General features: G+C 35.7%; 2 protein-coding genes across 2 annotated transcripts; both read right to left on the bottom strand.

The window, feature by feature from the left end:
* Positions 1-2,734: 2,734 nt before the first annotated feature.
* Positions 2,735-5,466, bottom strand: LOC136225725 (uncharacterized). Its single transcript, XM_066013829.1, has 5 exons — positions 5,284-5,466; positions 4,843-4,975; positions 3,807-4,051; positions 3,508-3,679; positions 2,735-3,168 (listed from the first exon to the last, which is right to left on the bottom strand). The coding sequence occupies exons 1-5, from the start codon at positions 5,397-5,399 to the stop codon at positions 2,974-2,976; spliced, it is 861 nt and encodes a 286-aa protein (XP_065869901.1). The 5' UTR covers positions 5,400-5,466; the 3' UTR covers positions 2,735-2,973.
* Positions 5,467-10,373: 4,907 nt separating this feature from the next.
* LOC136226045 (diphosphomevalonate decarboxylase MVD2, peroxisomal-like) lies at positions 10,374-18,852 on the bottom strand. Its single transcript, XM_066014331.1, has 10 exons — positions 18,447-18,852; positions 17,649-17,847; positions 16,186-16,249; positions 13,428-13,491; positions 13,247-13,327; positions 12,863-12,949; positions 12,357-12,514; positions 12,187-12,235; positions 11,048-11,172; positions 10,374-10,928 (listed from the first exon to the last, which is right to left on the bottom strand). Exons 1-10 carry the CDS (start codon positions 18,651-18,653, stop codon positions 10,715-10,717), a joined length of 1,248 nt encoding a protein of 415 aa, XP_065870403.1. The 5' UTR covers positions 18,654-18,852; the 3' UTR covers positions 10,374-10,714.
* Positions 18,853-23,545: the final 4,693 nt, after the last annotated feature.

The raw sequence follows: 23,545 nt of genomic DNA, 5'->3' as shown, positions 1-23,545 counted from the left end.
TCATGCTGCTGCTGCTGCAGCATATGAAATTGCCTTGATCATCTCGCACTACCGCTCCCATTCCGCTTGTCCCTTCGTCTTTGAATATCGCTCCGTCCACGTTGCATTTGACGAAACCGTGCTGCGGGTGTTGCCAGGGAGTGCCTTGTCTGCTGCTATTTCTGACGCTACGAACAGGGGCAGCCGTGTTACTAGTCCGGAACGCCCGCCAATCATTCATATTTTCCCGAACGAACCTGCGGCACTGCTTAATGTTCTGAACATTGTCTGTCCATATCAGTTGGTTCCGCCTCTTCCAAATTACCTGCAGACTGATTATAATCCGCACCAAAGCGTTGACGGTCGAGCACGCCATTTGAGCGAGGAGCCAATCCGCTAAATCCGCATTCCGTAATATATATACTATTGAATGTTTTATTTATTAATTAAATAAATTACACGTTAATTCATCATTATTATTTTTTTTTGTCACTTAATCATTAAAACTAAAAATTGATGAAACAACTAATAGTTAATTAATATTATATTTTTAAGTTAAATCTTCATAATTGATTTTTTTTTATGCGTATTTTGTAATATACCAATTTATCGATCATGAAAATAATGTAATATTGACTATGTAGTAACAATACAAATTATTTAAAACCACTAAAATGTAATTTATACATCATACAAAGTTGGCTGTTAATTTTATCAAAACTCAAAAGACTATAATATATTTTTGAAATGAAAATACGGACTAATATGACATGCATAGACACAAAAGTAATAAATTATTTACGAAGTTGTTTATATATAAATATGGCTTCATTTGGCGTGTCGTAATGCAATGTAATGCAATCAAAGCTGTAATGTAATTAAAGTTGTAATGTAATTGTATGGAATAGTGATTCTATTACCATGTTTGGTTGACAAATAAAAAAAAATATGATGAAATGTATTTACCATTATAATATGTTTTTTTTTTTTGGTAGGAAAAGGAAAGGAAAACAACAAAGCAAAAAACCTAACCCGGGATCAGTCTAGGAAGGCTGACCCCAACCCTATCTTCGAGAAGAATAGGCAAAAGGAAAGGAGGAGGAACAGAAAGGGTAGAAACACCTAACATCCCCCCATGCCCAGCAGCAGCCAAGCGATCCGCCACGCGGTTTTGCTCCCTATAAATATGGGAGAAACTAAGAGACTCGAAAGCAGGACGAAGCCTCAAAATAGCTTTGATGAGGTTCTGGCTACTAAGACAAAGGGTCTGGCCATTAGATATCCTGTTGATTGCCTCCAGATTGTCAGACTCCACCGAAAGCCTCTTGACCCCCAAGCGAATGGCAAGCTTAATACCTGAAAGAATACCCCAGAGCTCCGCAGAAAAGGACGAGCCAATCCCCAAGTTATGGGTAAACCCAGCAAGCCAAGCGCCACCAACATCCCGAAGAACACCTCCAGCAGCAATTCTGCCATTGTTCAGGCAGGAGCCATCCGTGTTCAGCTTAACAACCCCTTCTCTAGGCACACTCCAACCCACCAAATGGACAACTTTAACCGGGGAGGGATTAACAAGGGGGTTCCCAACATAGCTACTTAAAATAACCGAGAGCTTTTTGGAGAAGAAAGCAAGTAAGTCAGGAATAAGGGTAGTCTTCTCGGCAAATAACTCTTCATTCCTCCATTTCCAAATTTGGTGACAGATAATAGCGAAGAAAATGTCACCGTGCTCAATGTTGGCCAACAGCTTTCCTTTGACACCATCAGAGAACCAGTCAACTTCAGGATAAGCCATGAAAGAAGGAAGGGTGTGGTAAGGGAGAATCCCTTCCCACACCTTTTTGCTATTAGGGCAATCCCTCAAGGCATGGCACAAGGATTCCACATGACCTCTGCACCTACTACAGGCTCCTGATTCAGCCAAGTGCCTTCTGTGTCTATCAGCATTAGTGAGCAACCTATCCTTGACTCCAAGCCACAGGAAACTCCTAATACGATAAGGGACTTTAAGAGCCCAAATGGTCTTCCAAATCTCCAAAGGAGGATCAGCCCCATTAGGGGAAAAGGCTTCATAGGCCGATTTACAAGAATAGATACCATTATTAGTCAAGGTCCAGCAGTGTTTGTCTTTATCCTCATCTTGATTGCTAATTTTAACTCATCGAATCTTCAGGAGGATCTCCAGGCAAAGGAAGGAGTCGAACTTAGACCAGATCCAGTCTCCATCCGAGTCCACCACATCAGCAACTTTCCAGGAACGGATCTCATTAGGCGGAGGAGAGCTACACAGCTCAATCAGCGGCTTATCCCCAATCCAGATGTCATCCTAGAAACTAATAGATTTGCCATTACCCAATCGCAAAATTTTATTTACATAATTAAAATCAACAAAAAAAACATGAAAAACCTGAAATTAGTATATAGTTTTCCGTGTTTTTTGTAGATTTTTTTTTTTACATTTTTCTCATTTTTTCGTTTTCCATTTTCACCGTTTTTTTCTATTTTCTCATTTTCTCTCTTTTTTTTTTTTGCTTTTTCTTTCGTTTTCAGTTTTTTTAGTTTTTGCAATTTTGAGAATGATGAGAAGTGAAATTTGACAAATGAAATGTTAGATGAAACTTTAAAGATAGAAATTAGGATTACATGCTAATGTAATGAAAATTCAAGCCATTTTTTTATATAATGAAAATTACAATAGTTGTTAAATAAAATTTAATCTATGGATTTCTCATTCTATTACAACAAAATTTTAATGTGCAACCAAACATGTAATTTGCTTTTAATGTAATGAGCATTCCATTACAAAGCTCTCGTTACGTCTTACCAAACGGGCGCTAAGTGCATTGTGTAGAGTGCAAGAATTGTGAATAAACAAAGCATAACAGACAACACTTTCTTTTGAATTGTAATCGGCACTTGTTGTCATTATATACATGTCCATCAACTTGAACACAAATTTTATAATTTTCCTATTAGTAGGAGTAGCTATTTTGATCAAGGTCTATTGCTGGTATTCATCTGTTTCTGGATGCATATTTGAGAAAGGAGTTGTTCAATGGTTCGTGAAACAAATTTTACATTTGGAAGAGAAAGACCCTTCTCGTATTCCTCTTCATCAAACTCCACCCGCTTTATTGTTTTCTTGTAGCTTCCAGCAGCTGCTTTTGGAGGACCCCTAGCAACACAGACCTGCAATTCCATCCATGGAAACCACCTATCACCATCTGCTACTTCTGAAGGGCCAAATTTACCCTTTATTTCCATTTCATGTATTCAAAACTACAATTTGTTGCATATGCAAATTTCATCCTAGTAAAGACGAGCAATTGTACAAGCAGAGAATCATTCCCATATTACAAATTTCTCATCAACAACATCTCTCTCTCTCTCCTTTCTTAAATGCTGATCCCAAGGTATTTTACCAATTTTCAGAAATAATAGAAAGATTGTACAAGTATGCATACTTTTGAGGGCTACAAGTTAAGAAACACGAGGAGGAGGAGGAGAATAGCCTGAAAAACAACTTACCCAATGTCGTTTAGGCAGGTAAAAAAGCCAAAACCTCCATTCATTCATATGCTTTCCATCAACTTTAACAAATATGTTTGTCCAGTTATTGTGATGAAACTCTACTTTGTTCAATTCACTCGTCAATCCACTCCCTATAGCTTTGACAAATGCTTCTTTGAGACACCAGTATCTATGTAAAATGATGTTTAATCAGTACTATTTGACTAGCCAGACGCAGTTATATGTAAATTCAACAGCAACACTTGAGTTCATGAATTTTTTTTTTTCTTATTGTGTACCTGGAAGTACCACACTACCTGTAAAACTCAAGAAGAATTTCATCAGAGGTGTGAGAATTCATTATATTATTCCACTCGAAAGTTGAGAAGTAAGAAGTAAAACTGCACAAAAATTCTTGAATTGTCTCTTTCTGGGGTTTGACACAACAAACAATGTCCACCCCAACAATGCACACGGGTTCAGATGCTATTGCCACAAAGTCTCCATGATGAGACACATTGAAGTTGAAATTGGGGAAGTCTGGGAAACCTTTAGCAGAATCCTGGAAAGCATGGAGAATCCACATCACAGAGTAAACATAATTATAAACCAGAAGTAATAGGAATGCACACAGGAAAAAGAAACATTTCTACAGGTCTTCATATACAAAAATTAAGTACCAAGACATAAGAAGGGATAACATTGACATAATTCACATATACAATAAATGGAAATTCTCAGCACACCAATGGTTTAGATATAAATCTACTCAGATCAACGGTTTAGATTTAACTTAAGTTTACTAAATATGATAAGTGGTCAAGATTAATCAACCTTTTATTTTAATGAGAGCAGTAAAAAATATAAAATGAAAACCTAATCATTAATAAAAACGCATAAGAGACAGCCTGGGGAGAGCCTGCAAAACCTAGGCAAGGCACATTACGCGAGAGCCTTACCTTGGACTTATTAGGTGCAGTACCTTCAGCAAGCCTGAGGTGCACCTTTAACAACTATGTCTCTAACATGCTCCCTAAAATTTCTTTCGAACATTATGTTCTTAACTGCTATGTTTACTTTATTTTCTTGTGTACCAAATGCACAAGTTAGTCCAAAATACATCTGAGGAGCATGGACCTTGTCAGAGATAAATAAAAACTATTCTTGGGTCTTACTTTTAAACTTTTTGGTTAAATGGTTCATAGTCCCTAGACGGAAAGAGGAAAGGATCTTTGAAGCAGCATTATTAATGCACAGCATAACCAAAAACCAACAGAAGAAAATAAACTAGCTAAAAAGCTTCCAAACAATGCAATTGATAAACAAGTAGAGTATGATGGCCATTAATCTTACAAGGTAGGGTTTCCCTTCTATTGTACGCTTTATAACAATTTCATCATATGGAATGCCCAAAACTTCATGTACAATAGCATATTGAAGCAACCTGCTAACAAGTGCTCGTTTTTTATCTTCAATTCTCACATATCTACCAAACAACCACAGAATAAGTCATATAATCTTACAGTTAGAAAGGCAACTTAAATATTATTATTGTCTTCTATGCTTATATAATCAGCAATATGAATAAAACCCTAAAATAGAAGAGAATTACTTAAACCAAAATTTCTCTGAGAATTGGAGAACCAGGTCTCTGGAATTTTCAATTGTTCAATCTTTTTCCATCAAAGTAATATCCTTTTGTCCAATGTCTTATTAAAGTATAATATTCCAGTTTTTCTTTCGTTTCTCAGAAATTAAAACAAGAATCTGAAACAGAAAATGGAAAAAAAAAACCTGGTAACGGAGGAATGCTCATGTTGAGGAAGGAGGGAAAGGAAAGAAGAGAAATGAAGGATAGATGGGTCCCACTTTGAAATGTCAACTATCCATCGCTGTACGCCTTTCTCCATTACAAAGATATGACCTAAGCACTAAGCTTTGTTCTCTCAGATACCTGCCTGCACCAGCACCCTTTAATGAAATAAAAAGCCGGCATTTTTTTGGGTCTTACTGGTTAGAGCATCTTTGGAGCGTGATTGCCACACGCCCGAGTAAGACGTGTGGCTATCAGGCCGACCACGCGGTGAGGTGTGATAGCCACACGTCTGACCACGCGGTGAGACGTGATAGCCACAGCTTGCATGACGGAAAGGCAAAAAAAAGGTCCGTTAAACCCGGAAAGGCAAAAACTACATAATTGTACTTAAAACCTATAAATACCATACATTTTTAACTAAAATCAGTAACAATAATATAAGTTTATGAATAAATATTATTAATTACAACACATAAACTAATATAATCTAGTCCAAGCCGCTCTCATTTTAGCGTATATATTGTCCAAGTGACGAACACTCGGATCACGAAATGTATGTCATTGGGTGGCAATGGGAGGCACTGGAAATCCAGGTCTTAAATAAAGACGTATGTAGTGTTGATAACTCCCCAAATGACAAATCACAATCTCTCCCTCTGGTGGTCTTCCATCGTCCGAACGCATCGGTAGTATAGTGCAACATCCTAACTGTGATGTAGTAAAAAGGAATATTACTGCATTCAATACAGATGCAGCAGCATATAAGTCATCCGGACTCACCATCCAGTGGGACTCACCACACCCCGCTCCTGCCCATCTAATACGCGTGAGGGCAGCACCGAATCCGTTCCAGAACACTGGCGCATACAGATCACGGTGTGCCCGCATCTCATTCTCTATAAGCACTCTAATCAGCTTCCACTCCTCCTGGTTATATGTGATGGCATCGGCTAAAACACGAAATCCACATTTACCATCTGCTACAACATCATGGTATCCAGTAATAAATGGTACGATGAGCCCTTGAACCCGATGTAAATGGTGGTAGCCGGCGATATCCGCATCAAATCCGGCCGAAAATATTAATATATGAAATTCGTGAGCGATAATATATTTACTTTAACTTCAACATATATATTACTAAAATAAAATATACCCAGCATCTCGTTGTTATGCACAGATGAGGATGAGGATCGGCCTCGACTACGACTATTCCTCGAAGGAGAGGACCGTGCACGACCTCGTGGTGCCTGACTGTACTTCCATGCACTCGGATTCCGTTTCGTTGATGAATTCCCCTTTGGTCTACCCTTAACAGTGTCTTTGACCTCAAGTTCTTTGAAGCCACTTTGATCCGGGTTTATCTGATCATGAATCATCATCGATATGCTACGCACCATTGAATGATCTAATTTTTCAACCTTTTCCACAAGAGAGTGAAAAAACTGGTGATCCTCAGACCCATCAGCATATACGGGAGCAGTAACTGGTATGTCACTCAAACCTTCAAACGCAAGAGATCTCCAAAAAGGATGGATGCGGTCCGCACGGACCGATGTGTCCGTGTCAATATACGTTTTAAGCTCACATGCACACGGAATGCCATGAGTCATGGGCAACACGCATCCACATTCACTTACCACATCCATACTCAATCCGCGCACACGCTTGAGCTCATCAAGAAGTTTTTGTTTGAAGGCGTCATTCCAATGATCTCAAAGAATGACATCTTATACTTGTTTGTTTTATACGTTGAATCCATACTAACAAACAAGTAATAAGATTGGAACAGTGTGATCGATGTATGATGTGTCATAAATAAGTGAGTCACAACATTGCTGTCCGGCGCCGCTTGCGTCCAATGTATGTATTCTTTATCTATAGCAAGCTGATAAAACTGACCGATTACATCCCTACCCTCAAAGCTCTCAGTCCTGATTTTTTCCCTGTAGTTATAAACATGTCTTTGTGTCGGGCAATCCTCCGGATGTTTTTCTTTGATTGCAGCAAAAATAGCACAAGGCTTAGCTTGAGCTGCACTCATTTGACGAACAATTTTTTTGGAACCCGAACTTATCCGCTCATCTGTCTGTAGCCCTAATGATATACAACCAACTGATGACAGTGTTGTAACCACCTAATTCAGCGATTTCTAGAACCTTTATCTGTAATTTGTAACCACATTACTTTATTTTTGTATTCCTCCGTACTACTTTCTCCATATCCATATCCTTTTTCCTTCGATAATTCTTAATACCACGAGCACATTTAATCAATATCCATTTTGACTTGTTCCCTGTCTTGTCGACGTTGTGGTTAACTCGAAGCCGATCTCAATTCCCGTCTGTTTTGCCCATTTAACAGCTTCATGATATGTTTGAAACGGATCTCAATTCCCGTCTGTTTTGCCCATTTAACAGCTTCATGATATGTTTGAAACGTTTGTTCGGGAAAAAATTGCGAACTGTAATCAATGTCGTTTCCGCCAAAATCTTCAAACGAAACCTCCTGCAAATGATAAATAACGAACATTACATTCCAATACGCGACATTTCCACAACGTTTCAGTGTCTAAACCCAAAAATGCGCCAAAAATAAGCTCGGGCGTGTGAAAATCACGTCCCACCATGTGGTGGGGCGTTTGTATTCAAACGCCCCACCACATGGTGATGCGTGATGCTCACACGCCTGCGGTCCGTAATAGCGATTTTTTTGAATTTTTTTTTACAGAAATCAATGGAAGTTCAATCGGAAAAATACCTCGACTGCAGGGACAGCGTCATTCTCGGCTCTTCCCGGTGATAACGGATTGCTCACCATGAAACGTATTGTCTTTGATTTCGGAACAAAATGTATTTGGGAGAGTTTGAGAGAGTTTGGGAGAGTTTGGAATTTTCAATTTTCGACTAAAGGGTGGTTACGTCTTTTTTCAGGGCTGGAAGTGTGAAATTGGGGCTAGGTATAGTAATTCACAAAAAAAAAAAAAAAATGATATCAAGTACCTGGAAGAGCCACCGCCGCTGGTGGAGGAGATTTTCTAGGTTTTTTTTTCAATTAGTATCACCGGCAGGGATGAAAGAAGAAAAAGAAAGATTATAAAATTTGGGTTTTTTTTCCGGGTTAATGTGCAGAAATACCCCTAAAATTTTGGGTCAGGAGCAATTTTACCTCTAATATTTAAAATGGTGCAATTTTACCCTATTATAAAATACAAATATTTTTTTTTCTTTATTCTGTACTAATTGCATATCAACTCGTTCTAAAAAAAACATTTCATGTTTTTTATAATTTAATAATAGAATTGAAGATTAATATTTATAAATTCGGTGAATTTTTTGTCCAATTTGTAAAGACAATATTTTTTTTTCATATCTCAACATATGTTTGTGATTTATTACTGATAGAATGACGCACGTGTGAAGTATAGATGGCAAGATTCATGATCGAGAAAACAGTTTGATGAATTGTTTCTCAAATTGGCTCAATTTATCATTGTTAGGAGTAAAATTGGTCTTGGCTTCCAACATTAGAGGTAAACTTGCACAATTTTAAACGTTAGGGATAAAATTACCCATGACCCAAAACGTTTGGGGTATTTTTGCACCTTAACCTTTTTTTTACTGATCTAAACTTAATTTGGATTTGAGTGTGATGTTTACTAAATTTTTATTTTTTAAAAAAATAAACCGGGGTGAAACCGGTTCATCGGATTGATTCCGGTTCGCCGGTTCATTCAATTTTTTTTTCTAATATGGAATTCCATATTAGAAAAAAAAAAATTGAACTAAGAAAATATTATGCTAATAATGTTAGTTAGATATGATTCAAACGGTGGTTTTCACATGGTCAGTGATTGACCAAGTGAATTTGGTCAGTGACTGACCAGGTGAAAATTACTGATGATTCAAATAGCTAAGTTGCATCCGCATTGTCAAATATATAACTTCCTATATATATATATATATATATATATAATTTCATATTAGAAAAAAAAATTTGAATTAAGAAAATATTATACTTCAACAAAAAAAAAAAAAAAAAAATATTATACTAATAATGTTAGTTAGATATGATTTTTCGTTTATGTGGAAAAGTATTTATAGAATAAGGTAGAAGAGAGAGAACTTGTGTAAAATATCAATTCCTCATATTAGAAAAGTAACTGTTACATACAATAGCTACAGTAAAACTGAAACGAATTAAGTAAAACATCCAAAGTATTGTTAATTGGAATGTAAAAGTATTAGGAATTATAGAATTGATTTGGGCTAAAACAAAACGTTTGTCAATAAAGACATCAAAATTGCCGCAAATTTTACGACCTTTGTTTCCTTTCTCGCCAACGAAGATCTCCGTCACCAATCCTCCCAATTCCGTTCGATTTCAAAAAATAGGAAATTCATTTTTATTTTGTTTATATTTAATAATTATGATCTGATTATAATAAGTGTAAGTAAAATTATATAAATATTCGCAAACTTTACAAACAAAAACAAAAAAGTTGGATAAAATTTCTGAATCAACAATAAAATAGTGTGTTTTAAAGCTTAAAATTTAATCCGATCCAAATTAATTTGGAACAACATGCAAGCACAGTGATGCTAAACCTAGTGCATCTGGGGATACCTGGCCCCTCCGGCCGCCGGAACCATCTAAATCCAAAATTCCAAATTTTTTTTTTGACATGTTTGACCTCTCTAAATCCAGAATTCCAATTTTTTTTGGACTGTTAGGCCCATTGGTTAGATCCTTCTTAAATCTTTTTTTCCCTAAATCCGATTTTTTCTATTAGACACAACTTTTTTTACATGTTAAGAATCTTAAACACAATATAACTTAATTTTAAAAACTTTTACATTTATATTTAAAAATTAGTTCTTACCACTCTGATTATAAAATTTGAACAAGCTCGATTAAACAAAAAAAAAAAAAAAAAAAACACCACGTGTAAAATTGACCCCCCAACCGAACAATCATGTATTCACCACTATCTATTTGGAAGAAAGAGAAATCACATGGTTTTGCAAAAAAAAAACATATCCTTTTTCAACATAAGATTCCGTAAGCATATTATTGAAAGATATCATATTTATGTTGGTTGCTTTAATACTGTTTTCTTGTTCAATATAATAATAACTGAAATGTCAACACAGACAAATTGCCCGTGATCCGTGACAAATATCTTCAATTCCTATACAAAAATTTATTCATTTATGACTACATCAGACCTAAACTCATCCAAAGTTTAAATGAACACCTTATTTGCCTCATCAATATGAACAACTTCACTGCACTGCAAAAACAAGAATCAAAACCACCAACATCAACCCAACACAAAAACCATCGTCACCAAATGAGATGTTCAGATCGGCACAACAATAAATAAACAGAGCTGCAATGAATGTCACATCACTTGGGAAGTCCAGTTTTAGGGTTAAGAAGAGCTTGACTGTCATCAAATAGCAACACAGGACCTCTACCCGGTCTCGTGCAGATGAAATAACTAACATCCCCTTTGTATCTTGGAGCATCCTTTGATTCTCGAGGTGGCGGCAATGATTCTATATCCTTCATATCTTCAATCCCAGCATCCTTTAAAATAGTTTTGTCACCAGCAACATAACTGGAGCACATGAAAAAACAAAAATAGAAACTAATTATCACAGAAACATTGCACCTGGGATTTTCACCATCTCTCCCATCAACAAACAGTGTAGTTGCCAAATAAAATAAATAGTGTACCTGTTTATATCAGTATCAGAATTTGGAGGAAAATAGTAAAGCAGCTTCTGCATCAACTGGACAGCAGACTTTCTATTACGTGCAATTAGAACCGCATTAGGCCCAGCATCAAATGTATATGCAACCTGTCAATTTTCTCATCATTAGCCAACTAATTTTGAGATACAACACTATTTGATCGACATGGCTCTAGTCAATCTATGCTGGATGACTGATCATGTGAATGGGTATCCTCCAGTGGTGCTTTGGTCTTTCTTTACTACAAACCAAATGATATGGGAAAAAATCTTAATAACCTATCCCCTACTCCAACTTTTTTCCCTATTTTTCACTAAAATGTTGTCTCTGAGTGTAAAATTTTACCTCCTAATTGTTATTTATTGTTTGCCAAATAAGAAATGTAATAAATGGATGCATGCTTGGGCTGCTAAGGCTGCAGGGGAAGGCTTGCTCCCAGTACACCCTTGTGGTGGGACCCCTCCCCGGACCCTCGCTCAGCGGGGACGCGTAGTGCGACCGGGCCGCCCTTTTTTATCACAGCCTAGTTTGGCTTTTGTTCTTTGGTTTCTGGGTTGAGTTTCCCATAATTTATTTTCTATGTGAAGAATCAATCTCCGTTTCGTCTGCCCTAGGGAGCAAATTGGTTTTGGGTATTTTCTGGTCACTAGGTTCTACTTCTCCATCCCCAATCTGCCTATCCGGTTTGTTCTTCTGGGTTGTGTTTCCCAGATTACGTTTTATATCTTAAAGAACTTTGAGTTTCTTCGAGTGATATTGTTTTGTGAGCTATGTTTGAGCATAGATGCTAAGTTTTGAGTTTTTTCCTCAGTTGTTCAATTCTGGCGAAACAGTCAATCATCGCCGGAGAGGAACCGCCTTGGGACGGACCTGCAAGTTGTTACCAAGCTGAGCATGATGATATCCATGCTCTAGCTTGAGGGGAGTGTAATAAATGTAAGCATGCTTAGGCTGCTATGTTTGCTTAATTGTAGGAGTAACTTAGGAAGAACCTTGTACAATATGTGTATTCATCTTATTCATCTTAAGTTTAATGTATATTATGTAGTCTCTCAGATTACATGTTATCCCATGTATTTCTTTTTATTTACATGGTATTTTACAAGAACAATCAAACAAACCTCGGGTGTTTCTTCAGAACGATTCCATTTCTCAACGCAGTTGATTATCCTGATAAAATATCACCATGTCAGAATTATACTCCGGAATATAGTACCTCATTCAAGACATCAAGCAATAAAGGAAGCAGCTCAAAATATCCATGCAAAATAATCAAGGAAATGGGACTTGCTTGTGGGATGTATCGTTCATGTAGAAAATTGGAGGCTGTGTATCTAAGCAGACAGCATGGAACTGATTACTATCAGCACATGTCAAACGCGCAAAAGATGCAAAATCTCGATTTTTGATGGCTTCTTCCATTTGTATAATGCGTTTTGGTACAACCTCCTATGAAATAAAAATAAAATGTTTTGCCCATGAATAACATTATCAAAGAAAAATACCATAAAGAAATGGATAACATTTCAATAGAAAACATGACATACTAATAATTTTATCGAATAGATTGCTTGCAGTTATAAGGAATAATCATGATATACTTATAGTTTTATCGAATAGATTGCTTGCAGTTATAAGGAATAATCATGATATACTTATAGTTATACTACAAGACACCAACCCAGATTGAAATCAGAAAAGTCAAATATTGAGAGAACTACAAATAGGAAAAAACAAAGAACACATTTTTATGAAAAAGTAGTTGCCCGAAAGAGAAAAAAAGGAAAACAAAAGCACCTTAGCTCTATGTTGTAAAAGCAAGCTAGTCTCCACAGTATCACGCATTCCTGTGGTGCTACTAGTTTCTTTCATTCGTGAACTTACCTGGTAAACATAACCAAGAATGAGACAAAATATGATAATAACAATAATAATAAGAACAAGAATAATAAGAAGATGATGATAATAATAATAAAAGCTAAAGTGCTAAACAAGAAAACTGAATGAACTGTTAATCCTCTAGCATATAACATTATTAAGAATTAAGCAAACTTTCAATGTTACAAAGTTCAAATAAAATAAATAATTGATCCAGAAATTAATATAGTATAATTGAATCAATATAAACATGACCTATTCCCTGTATCCCACACTTCTGCAAAGATAAAAAAAGAAACATACCACAGCGATAATAATAACAAGATCATCCCAATGCTTCTCATCAACAAGTTGAATAGCAAGGCTGTCACTTCCATTGTCAACCTTGATTAATTAAAAGTGTAAAGAATAAACTTAATTCGTAAACATGGTGAACTAAATCTTTGAAAGAAGACATGAGAATAAACCTCAAAATGAAACTTACTTTTCCCATGGTCCACTTCACAAATCCACCAAATAAACTGCGACAAGCACTGCCTGAACCTTGCCTGGAAACAGAATTAACAAATATCAAATGTCCGAATCCTTTGCATAGGAATATCTTGACATATTTAATACTAAAAATATTAACTCAACTATATAATAATTTAGAAAAGAAGTAAATGAAGGAATTTCCAGTTTTACTTGTTAATGTTTATAAAAAAAAAAAACTGTGTTAGCATCAACAAATAATGTTCATATGATACAGGAGTACTAAGCAACAAGTTAAAATGGAGAAGACCAACTAAAATTCATTACATCAATAACAAAATATATCACATGCATGACCATTGACCAATCAAATATATAACTGCCAACGATTCCAAAATGATCTCAGCATCTGTTCAGTTAATTCCAACAACCACAGCCTTCACAAGATACTTCCTTCGCACGTGCTTATACAAAACCATCTCATTTCATTGGATATCTTTGCAAAACTCCCATCCTTAATCATTAGCAATTCATACACTAAATCCAATCTTGAACCATGATATTTGTGAAAAAGAACTAACAAACACTGCATTTGATCATTAGTTAGAATCCAAAAGTTAATGTGTAACAGTGAGAGATCTGCAGTTTTTCAGAAAACATCACTAGTGCACATACAACTTAACTCAGACACCATCAGATTTCCATAGTCAAATTCCTTTTTGAACTTGAAAATCTTATTTTTGAAACAAGCAGAACAAAACCAAAAGAAATTTCTTACAGACAAATTTAGAAGAAATTGCTACATAAACTAAGAAACTAATGTTTGAAGAAAACAAGTATATTACTTCAGAATAAGTAACCAAGCTTTTGATAACAGGGTAGACCCACAACTTCAGCTAGCTCATAGAAAAGGGGGAAAAAACCCAACACCAATATCATTCACTGATAGAACACATTTAATTTAGGTGCTAAAATCAGTTGGTTAACTGTTGGCCAAAAGCGACAAGAAGTCTGCATCAACAACCAGAGCTCATGGCCAATAGCTGGCATAATGTATTCACAGCTGAAAAATATTGGATTCAAAACCAAAGATCATCCATTTGAACAGAACTGAGATTCTGGACACGGGAAGAATCATCTCTCAACATAATAAGTATATACAACTATCATTACCAGTTGAAAGCAACAATCCTAACACATAGTTACAAATGGCAACTTTGTTGACAACCTTCAAGATATATCTAGAAAGAAGTCTTGATCTGCTCTATATTGCAGTTAGGCATCATGAGTCTCATTCTACGCATGTCCCAATATGAGAGAGGGGGAGGGGGGACTCTAGGCCATACTATAAAGCCAAAAACTAGGACTCTGATGACATCTCCATTGGTTCTAAGGTTTACTGTCTAGCCAATCGGCAACGCAGTCATTCAACAAGCACAGCTAGAAGAATTAGGACTTAAATTAACACTTAAGAAATAATACAGCACCACGATTTTAAATTGGATAGAGTTCAAGATACCAAAGTTGCCAAGGAAAATGATGAAAAAGTCTATTTTTACAACATGGCTGAAATATTCCCTATATATATCACACCACTTCTTTCTATTTTGAAAAAGGAAATTGCTCATACATTTCCAAAAGAGCACCCATTGATTGATCAATGAACTATAAATACATGATGTTAGATCCATAATTTGTTCTTCAGCATACTTGGTTTCAGTACTAACAGCTGTATAACCACAAACTATGTATGAATACTTCGAGTTCTTATAAGTAGCCTTTTGTGTGGGTGTACTAAGATCTTAGCAAACTCAAGGGCAGTGAGACAGTTTATTAGAAGTTGCTTGCCATCACTTCTCCTTCTAAAGAGATCCATTTACATCGCCAAGTATCTCAGGTCCTCTAAAACTCTATGGTTTATATCTCATTTTCGATCTCTATCCAAGACTCAGTAGTTTCCTTTTCCATTTCAGCACAAGCAATTTCATGAAAATTGATGTGGTTCCCTCCCATTATTCCCTAAATGAACAATGTATTATGTCAATGGCATGTTCCTCCTTATTCTTCTTGTGTCACCGATTAAGGAGAAAAGTAAGTTGTGTCAAGTGTGCATTAGTTTTAGTGAACCTGATGTCTATTAGACTTCTCACCCATCTCTTTGCTGCTCTGTAGACAAGAAAAATTAAGTCCGAAGTTACTGATGCCCTCTTCCAAGTAATTGAAGAATCAAAACTCATGTCACTCATATTCTCAGAAAGCTGTCTACAATCTCGAGTCTCTTTTTCACAAGAATCACACTTCTCCACATTACAACTCTTCAATTATTTTTCTACTAGTATAATTTGCATAAATTGGTGTAAAAAATTGCTTAATTTGACATTATGTGAAGGACCATATGGTATTACAAAGTTGTACACTATTATAAGTTGTTTTCCGCAGTGTATATATATATATATATATATATATATTTTTTTTTTTTTTTTCTTTTTTTAATTTTATTTCACTTCTATTAATTATCCCTTGATATATTATGAATCAATCATCTAATTTCAGTTAAATACAAAAATAATGAGTATGAACAGAATCAAGTCATATCCCGCACAAAGCACGAGCCTAAAAACTAGTAATATATATTTACCAAAGCCATGAACTGTGTAAAATGACATAAGAAGTTAGATTTTAGCAAAGTGAGCATGCTAGGAAAAATATCAGCTGAAATCTTGACATTATTCAACTAAAAAATGTAAATTCATCAGCAGAAAAGTACATACCTTGCAATAGCAGAAAGCTCACTGTTATCCTCCTTAGCATTCATTAGCTTTGCAAGAGAAAAAACTGCATTTTAACATTAAAATCAAATATATTCACAATATATTCTATCTAATAAAAATATCAGAAATTAGAAAAATGGTTCTGTGCATGAAAAGCTGCAACAAAATAAAGTTGTAGATTGAAAAATAACACTGCATTGCCAGACACAGAAAGCAAATTATCCCTAGTTTAATCTCATTAATATTCTATTAGGTACACTTTCACTTATTGTAATCTAGCATTTTTTGCCAATATTTCGGCTCAGTCGGCAGATGGATAGGGACTCTTAAAGTGTCATAGAAACAAATCAGCAAAGGAACAAAACAGGATCATATGGAAAACAGTAAATTTATGCAACACCATTAGTGTCAGTTATTTCAACCACCCAAACTGTCAAACAAAACCTCCAGCTTTGGCAATTGGAAAAGAATTTGTAGAAAATGAGCACTCCCTTAAACATATTACAATACTCTAAAAGCATTTTGAATCTTTAACCACGTAAAATGAATGCTATTTAAGAATCAAGATTCCTACATACAAAAGATGATAAGACCACATTTGGACTAAGACATAAGGGTCAAGCAAAAATTACTGAGGAAATATCAACTGTATTGACACATCAAAGTTAGCTTTCAAGATATGGACTCTAGAGCCACCCAGTTTTTCAAAATGCATAAACTAAAGACATGTACTAGTGACACAATTAGTATAGTAACCTTAATCCTTTAATATAGCTGAACCAAGGAATCAGTAACATTCACAATAAAGGTGAAACATGAATCTGATAGTCATATTCCCAAGATTCTGAATTCTGTAAATTGAGGCCATAGTCTGGGCCAGCTCTCCCATGGCCAAAGGATATGACATGTTTACACGAGAAGAAATACAGGGAAACGTGGATGATGGTTATTTGGGATGCTTTTCTGCCCAGTGCTTGGTTGGTCTATTTAGGGTAGTTAGTACTGTTTGTAAGGTCAGATGGTTATTTTGGTTTTACTGCCTAGCAGAGCGCAGGTGGCACTGTGTCCCTGGGTTGCTGGTTACAGTCTCATTAAATCAGGCCTCCGGTATCTTAGTTTGATATTATAAAGATCTTAGCTCTTCCATCTTTGAATATTAATATACAATCTCTTTCTCTCATTTATTTCATACTGTCATTTCAGTTGCTGAATACTTTGATCTGTTTTGAGCTGCTACAGCGTACTGGTGTTTTTGGTTCTCTAACAAAGTCAATCACATTATAGTGATCAGAACAATATATATTTTAAAATCATGCAAACCAAATAACCTTGTTTTCTGAAAAGAGTAACCCCTGTCATACTTGACCTCAAAAATATATTTCAAAACCATACACTTGTCAACTGCTTTTGGAAAGACAACAAAAACAGATGAATATGCCAAAAAGATAGCAAATCGAATTTACCAAGACAAGCAAAACCAGCAGCTGAAGAAGCCAGTCCAGCAGCTGTAGGGAAATTGTTATATGAAGCTATATGTAAATGTAATTTCTCCCAATCCTTCTTTGCAATTTTGATACACTTCTCTTCATCCTCAACTTCACAAGCTCGTGCACGAATTTCTTTCAAACAACTTTGAAATCTGCCTCCAGAAAGGGAAATCTCCTACACAAACCAGCAAAATAAAAACAAACAGATATTTAAAAAAATGGAGAAGGAATTCAATCCTCACTTTGACAAATAACAGAACTTTGTATTAGTTGCAACGAACAAACTGACATTTTAAATAGTGTACAAATAAGACAAACAAGAAAGCATTTAAAAAAGAAAAAAAATCATTTGAGATGTAATTCTCTTTTCCTCCTTTTCGTGTCCAATTTTTCAACATTTCATTTTAGTTTTACGATCTTGTCAAACTTAATTTTCCAACAATATTTTCTCAAAGAAAACAGTCTACCAACAGTTTAAATTTGTCAGATCATCCATCCTTCAGTCCTCTCCCTTCCCGCCATCAGTATTAATCTGGAGTAATAATTGACACTAAGAAGACTTGGCTGACATCAGGCACTCATACTCAGACTCGGCTTATGACTAACCCGTTCTACATGTGATGCATTAAAAAAAACAATTGAATTCCCAAAAGAGAAAGAAAAAAATATATCAGCAATTGAAATGTGTGTTGTTGTTAAAGTATTTTCTTCGACAAACCCAAAATAAAATAAAAAAAAACCCAATTACAGATAAGAAGGAAAGCGAATGAATACCTTTCCATTAAGCCACATACGATCCTGATCGAAAGAAGGACTAACAGCAACAGTAGTGGTAGTACATAGATGATCAGGATCTAAAGTGACACTAATACTATCATTAACAGGCAAAATCAAGGTCTCATCCCTCTTCCCCCAATACTTGATCACTGCTATATTGGTTGGAGTCTGCGCAGTGACCATCCTCACCCATGTGTCCGCCATTACAACAACCACTAAAAGCAAATGCAGATGAAAAAGAGAAAGAGAGAGATGGAAGGGGAAAGAGGAAAGAGTAGGGAGAAGAGGAGGGAAGTTGGGAGTATATAAAATGAATTGAAGAGATGGATTCCACGTTTTGTTTTCACAATTATTTTTTCGGACTTCCCAATGAGTCAATGACTGGTCTGCTATTTATGGTGAGATGTCGTTCTCTGAGGATCCGCCGGTATTTCTGCATTTAAAATAAATAATGCATATCGAGCTCCATCTTAATAAAATTAGGCATAATACCTATTTCAGCCCCTAAACTAAAAATCCAAAATCAATTAGATCCCTATACTATTAAAATCAGCAATTGAGTCCTTCAATTAAACAAAAATCACCAATTAACTCCAACCTAACATATTAATAACAGTAACTAAATAAAGGGTCAAAAAGAACAGAAAAAGCCAACTAAATGGCTGGCATCACCGTTTCTTTCTCACTCCCTTGTTTTCAAAACCAGATATGGGCAAAGTGCATCACCAACAAAATCTCAATCAAAAGATACATTGAAAACTAAATTGACTTAATAATATCATAATCAGGTTGGAGAAGCCAGAGGAATTAATTTTTGTGGAAAGAATGAATCAAGAAACAATAAGATGAGAAAGAAGAAGAAGGCTGGACAAAAACCTCAATTAAATCTCTGCAATTTTATCCTGGACTTAATAGGGAAAGAAAGAAGAAATTGAAAGAAGTAATAAGGAACCCTAGAGAGAGCATAACTTATATGTTTGAGTGAGACCATTTCATTTACTTACTTTTATTTGGCTCTTTTTTTCTTTTTATCCTTCGATCTAGTTACAGTTAGTATATTAGATTGGAGTTAATTAATGATTTTTATTAAATTAGGAACTCATTTTTTGTTAAATTAGGGACTCAATTGCTGATTTTAATAGAATAGGGTTATAATTGACTTTGGGTGTTTAGTTTGGGGTCTAAATGATAGTTATGCCAAGGAAATATTGTTAAAAAAAATAAACAAAAAGCTAATGAATATGAGAACTGAATTAAAAAGCACAGGAAAGGAAAATTGGCGAGAGTTAGGGAGAAATTGCGAACCAATTGTCGGATGAGAGGCGTGATGTGAATTGGAAAGGAACGAGAAGTAAAAGAGCTGAACATCGTTTGGACAAGAATGCTGTGAAGAATTCTCTAGCCCACCTATGGAGTGGATTTCTAAATCTTCTTATTAACAACCTGTTCACGGCTCTGGTGGTCATCCGATCAGTCCATCCAGACCCGTGTTTCTTGGATCGGGCTTTGACAAAAAAAAATTATCTTTAAGTCCAAATCTATTAAAATCCGTCTATATTTTGAATGGGTTTGAGATTTATAAAAATAACATGGTCGGTCCAGTTTGGCCGCCTATTAATATTAATTAATAAATTTAAATATTTAAATATTAATATTTATTTTTAAGTATAAATTTTATTTATTTTTAGTAAAAATTATATATATGTGTGTGGGGGTTTATATGGGTTGGATTTGGAATTTAATTTTTGAACCCGAGTCCACCTAAATGAACAACGGACTCAATTAGGCATAGGCTGAATATTTTTAGATAAAACCCCGATGGATGCAGTCTGAACCCGACCCATTAAAATGGCAATTAACGAGTGGATCTGGGCTATAGGAAGCTTCCATTACACTAGAATTAAAATTTTAAGGGAATTGCACCTAAATATTATAAATATTATATATATATATATTTGACAAAAGGAACAAAAATATCATAAAATAAATATCATCATATTTTTAAAATGTTGTTTTTTCCATAATTTCTAAAATATTAACATTTAAGAAAGAAATTCATCTCTTATATTTTTTTCCACAATATAATTTCAACTACCTATAAATTCTCGGTAAATCACAAAAAAAAAAAAAATCTAATATTGATCATTCCATTACAAAATTCGATCTCTATATTCCAATAACAATCTATATTATTCAATCTATGTTGATTTCGAATCCACGTATTCAACACAATTTCAAACAAAATTCAGTTTAAAAAGAAATCACAAAGAAAAAATAATACAAGAAGTTACAATTCCAATACATCACAAAGGTACATGGACCGAGGAAAATGAACTCATAAACTACAACGTCAATAAACTTTTTTATTCGAGGGAACAACAGACTCAATAACTTCTCAGAAGCAACCAACCATAATCTATAAATCGATCAAACATAAAAAGAATTTAAAGTGCAATTCCAACTACATGAACGACAACAACTAATGATAATCAACAATGACATGACAGTTAGATTTTACCTCCACCTAAAGACATCTAAAGACAAGAAACAAGAAACTAATGGAGTATTCTTTGTGCATCACATGTGTGTTCAGAAAAACACCATTCATGAATACCACGACAATAGATAAACAAAACAAAGGCTCTATATCATGAAGAGTTTCAATCTCACTTGTTTTGTGTATGGTATTAATTACCTTTAAATAGAGTTTACACGATGATATGATATTAAATCATTTGGTTTTTTGTTAAGAGGACCTGCCATAATTTAAGGACTCTAGATGGGCTCTAGCCCATTCAAGATAAAGAATAATGTTAGTCTCAGCCGAAGCATTGACTAAGGTCAAAAGCTTCGGTCATCTTCATATTGCCGAAGCCAGTCTTCAGATGAGTATTTTGGAGACACGTGGACCAATCAACACGTTGGACTCTAAAATCATGCTCATCACTTTCATAAATATGTTGGCACGTAAAGATAGGATCCATTGACCTATCATAAGCTGTTACGTGTCTAAAGATACAACTCTAATTATCTATAAATAGTAGAAGTATCCCAAAAATCCAAGTATCTAATTTTTTAATCATTCTGATATATTTTATTTTTTGATATTATCTCTGTAATATCACAAACTTTAACATTGGAGAGGGTTCACCGGACTCCGGCCCCTTTTTGACGGTTATTGTGATTTTAGGTGATCGAAATCCTGATCAGTGACTTGTCACTTAGAAATACGGTAACATTTTGGTGCGGTGAGCGTGGATCGAACTTCGTAGCAATATGGTTTATGTCCATTCATCTGTTGTACGTCCCACGATTGAGCCTGTTCTTCAGCAGGTTACTCCACAAATTTCTCAGCTAATTATTCACTCTCCAACTCTATTCAACCAAAGAATGGAAGCTATACCTAGCTCTTTAGCTACTGTTAATCGTGGCTTGCTGGATTCTAGCAATCAGCCAATCCTGTCTATCTTTATTACGTCAGTCCTTGATCCGCAAATTGAAGCTTGTTTGGGGTCTTTAGATCCAGAACAATGTTGATTTATGGATAACCTTACGAAACAGTTAATCTACAACATGGGCTCTGTACAAGAATCAATGAACATTCTAAGGGCTGAGCATGCCTCACAAATGGAGACAATGCGTTTGGAATTATTGGAAGCAAGGAAGACTAGTAGAATGGAGGAGGGAGTTAGTTTCGTTGTTTGTCCTACTAGACATCACAGTACGAAGACATGTCCTAATAAGAAAGGTCATTCAGTAGAGTCTCAGCCTAAGAAGGTGAGAGGAAGGTCTACAGAAAGATCTGACAGCCCTCAGTATCAAAGGTATCATCACTCACCTTCTCCGGTGAGGCCAAAGTCGTTGCCTAGAGGAAGAAATTCAAGATCCCTAAAGAGACAAAGATATGATCATCGTGATTCTCCCAAATCACCAGTTAGGCATAATGACTCTCTCAAAAGGAGTTTTGAGGCATCTAAATCCCCTAATCATCGTGATTCATTACCAACGAGGCAAGTGCCAAATGAGCTTTCATTGAAGGAGGAAATGTTGAACCTCATTAAGGGATAACTTCGGGAGGCTATGAAAGATGAAGGTTTCTAGGCTAAAGGTTCGGTGGTGATAGAAACTGAAACTCCATTGAGTGCAGAAATTATGAGCCACCAATGCCTAGGGGTTTAAGTATCCATTGTTGAAAGATTACAATGGGATGACCGATCCTACGCTTCATGTCAAAAAAATTAGAGAGCTCTCCAAACTACCACGTCTACTGATGCAGTCATGTGCAGAATCTTTTCAACAACATTACGAGATTAAACTGCCTATTGGTATGATCAACTTTTGCCTGGATCCATTTGGTCTTTTAAACAAATGTCTCATGAGTTTTGTGACCATTTTATCACTTCCATTCTTAAAAGCAAAACCATGCAAGACTTGAATTATTTAGTTCAAGATCCGAGCAAATCGTTAAAGGAATGGGTTGAGAGGTTTCAGCGAGTGGCAATTCAAATAAAAAATCTGAACGTTGAGACAGTAGTGGAGGCCATGGCAGGCAACTACCGAAGCAAGGATCTATCCAAAGAGATGACAATGGGAAGACCTCATACGTTTCCAGATTTGATGAGAAGAGCTAGAGATTTTGTAAAATGGGACAGTCATCGTTTGAATCCACTGCTGAAAGAGAGGTTGAGTTCTGCACATCAGCCGAAGGAGGGAAAGAGCGACATGAGTATGGAGGAACATAAAAGATTCAAGGAGAATGTAGACCGCAATTATGTACCTTTAAATTCCCCTAGGAAGGAAGTTCTATAGTGGGTGGAATCTAATAGACAGCATATTCAGTATCCTCCAAAACTAAAATCTTCAGGCCGAAGGCACAATGGCCTACATTGTGAATTTCACAAGAGTGAGGGGCATGATATTGAAAATTATAGGCAACTAGCCGCTGAGTTAAACAAAATGGTTGAAGCTGGTAAGTTAGATAGATTCTTAAAGAATGCCATCAAAGTCAAGAAGCCTAAGGAAAAACAATAGGGAGAGTGAGCCCCGAAGGGTGTCATCAATGTTATAGTCGGGGGACCTGGGGAGGATCGTTCGGC

This window comes from Euphorbia lathyris, chromosome 4, assembly GCF_963576675.1.
Source record: "Euphorbia lathyris chromosome 4, ddEupLath1.1, whole genome shotgun sequence".
In the NCBI taxonomy this organism is placed as follows: Eukaryota; Viridiplantae; Streptophyta; class Magnoliopsida; order Malpighiales; family Euphorbiaceae; genus Euphorbia; species Euphorbia lathyris.
Note: the sequence above shows the minus strand (reverse complement) of the source record. Positions and strands in the feature narration are given on the sequence as shown.

Bases quoted from the DNA above. Each gene is read 5' to 3' on its own strand.
- LOC136225725 (XM_066013829.1), bottom strand. From the start codon at position 5,399: ATGGAGAAAGGCGTACAGCGATGGATAGTTGACATTTCAAAGTGGGAC. The intron at 4,976-5,283 runs GTTTTTTTTTTC...GTTGTTTGGTAG, and splicing joins GAGCATTCCTCCGTTACCAG to ATATGTGAGAATTGAAGATA. The intron at 3,680-3,806 runs GTAGTGTGGTAC...CATTTTACATAG, and splicing joins ATTCTTCTTGAGTTTTACAG to ATACTGGTGTCTCAAAGAAG.
- LOC136226045 (XM_066014331.1), bottom strand. From the start codon at position 18,653: ATGGCGGACACATGGGTGAGGATGGTCACTGCGCAGACTCCAACCAAT. The intron at 17,848-18,446 runs GTATTCATTCGC...TGGTTTGTGTAG, and splicing joins GTATGTGGCTTAATGGAAAG to GAGATTTCCCTTTCTGGAGG. The intron at 12,236-12,356 runs GCAAGTCCCATT...ATATTTTATCAG, and splicing joins ATGAACGATACATCCCACAA to GATAATCAACTGCGTTGAGA.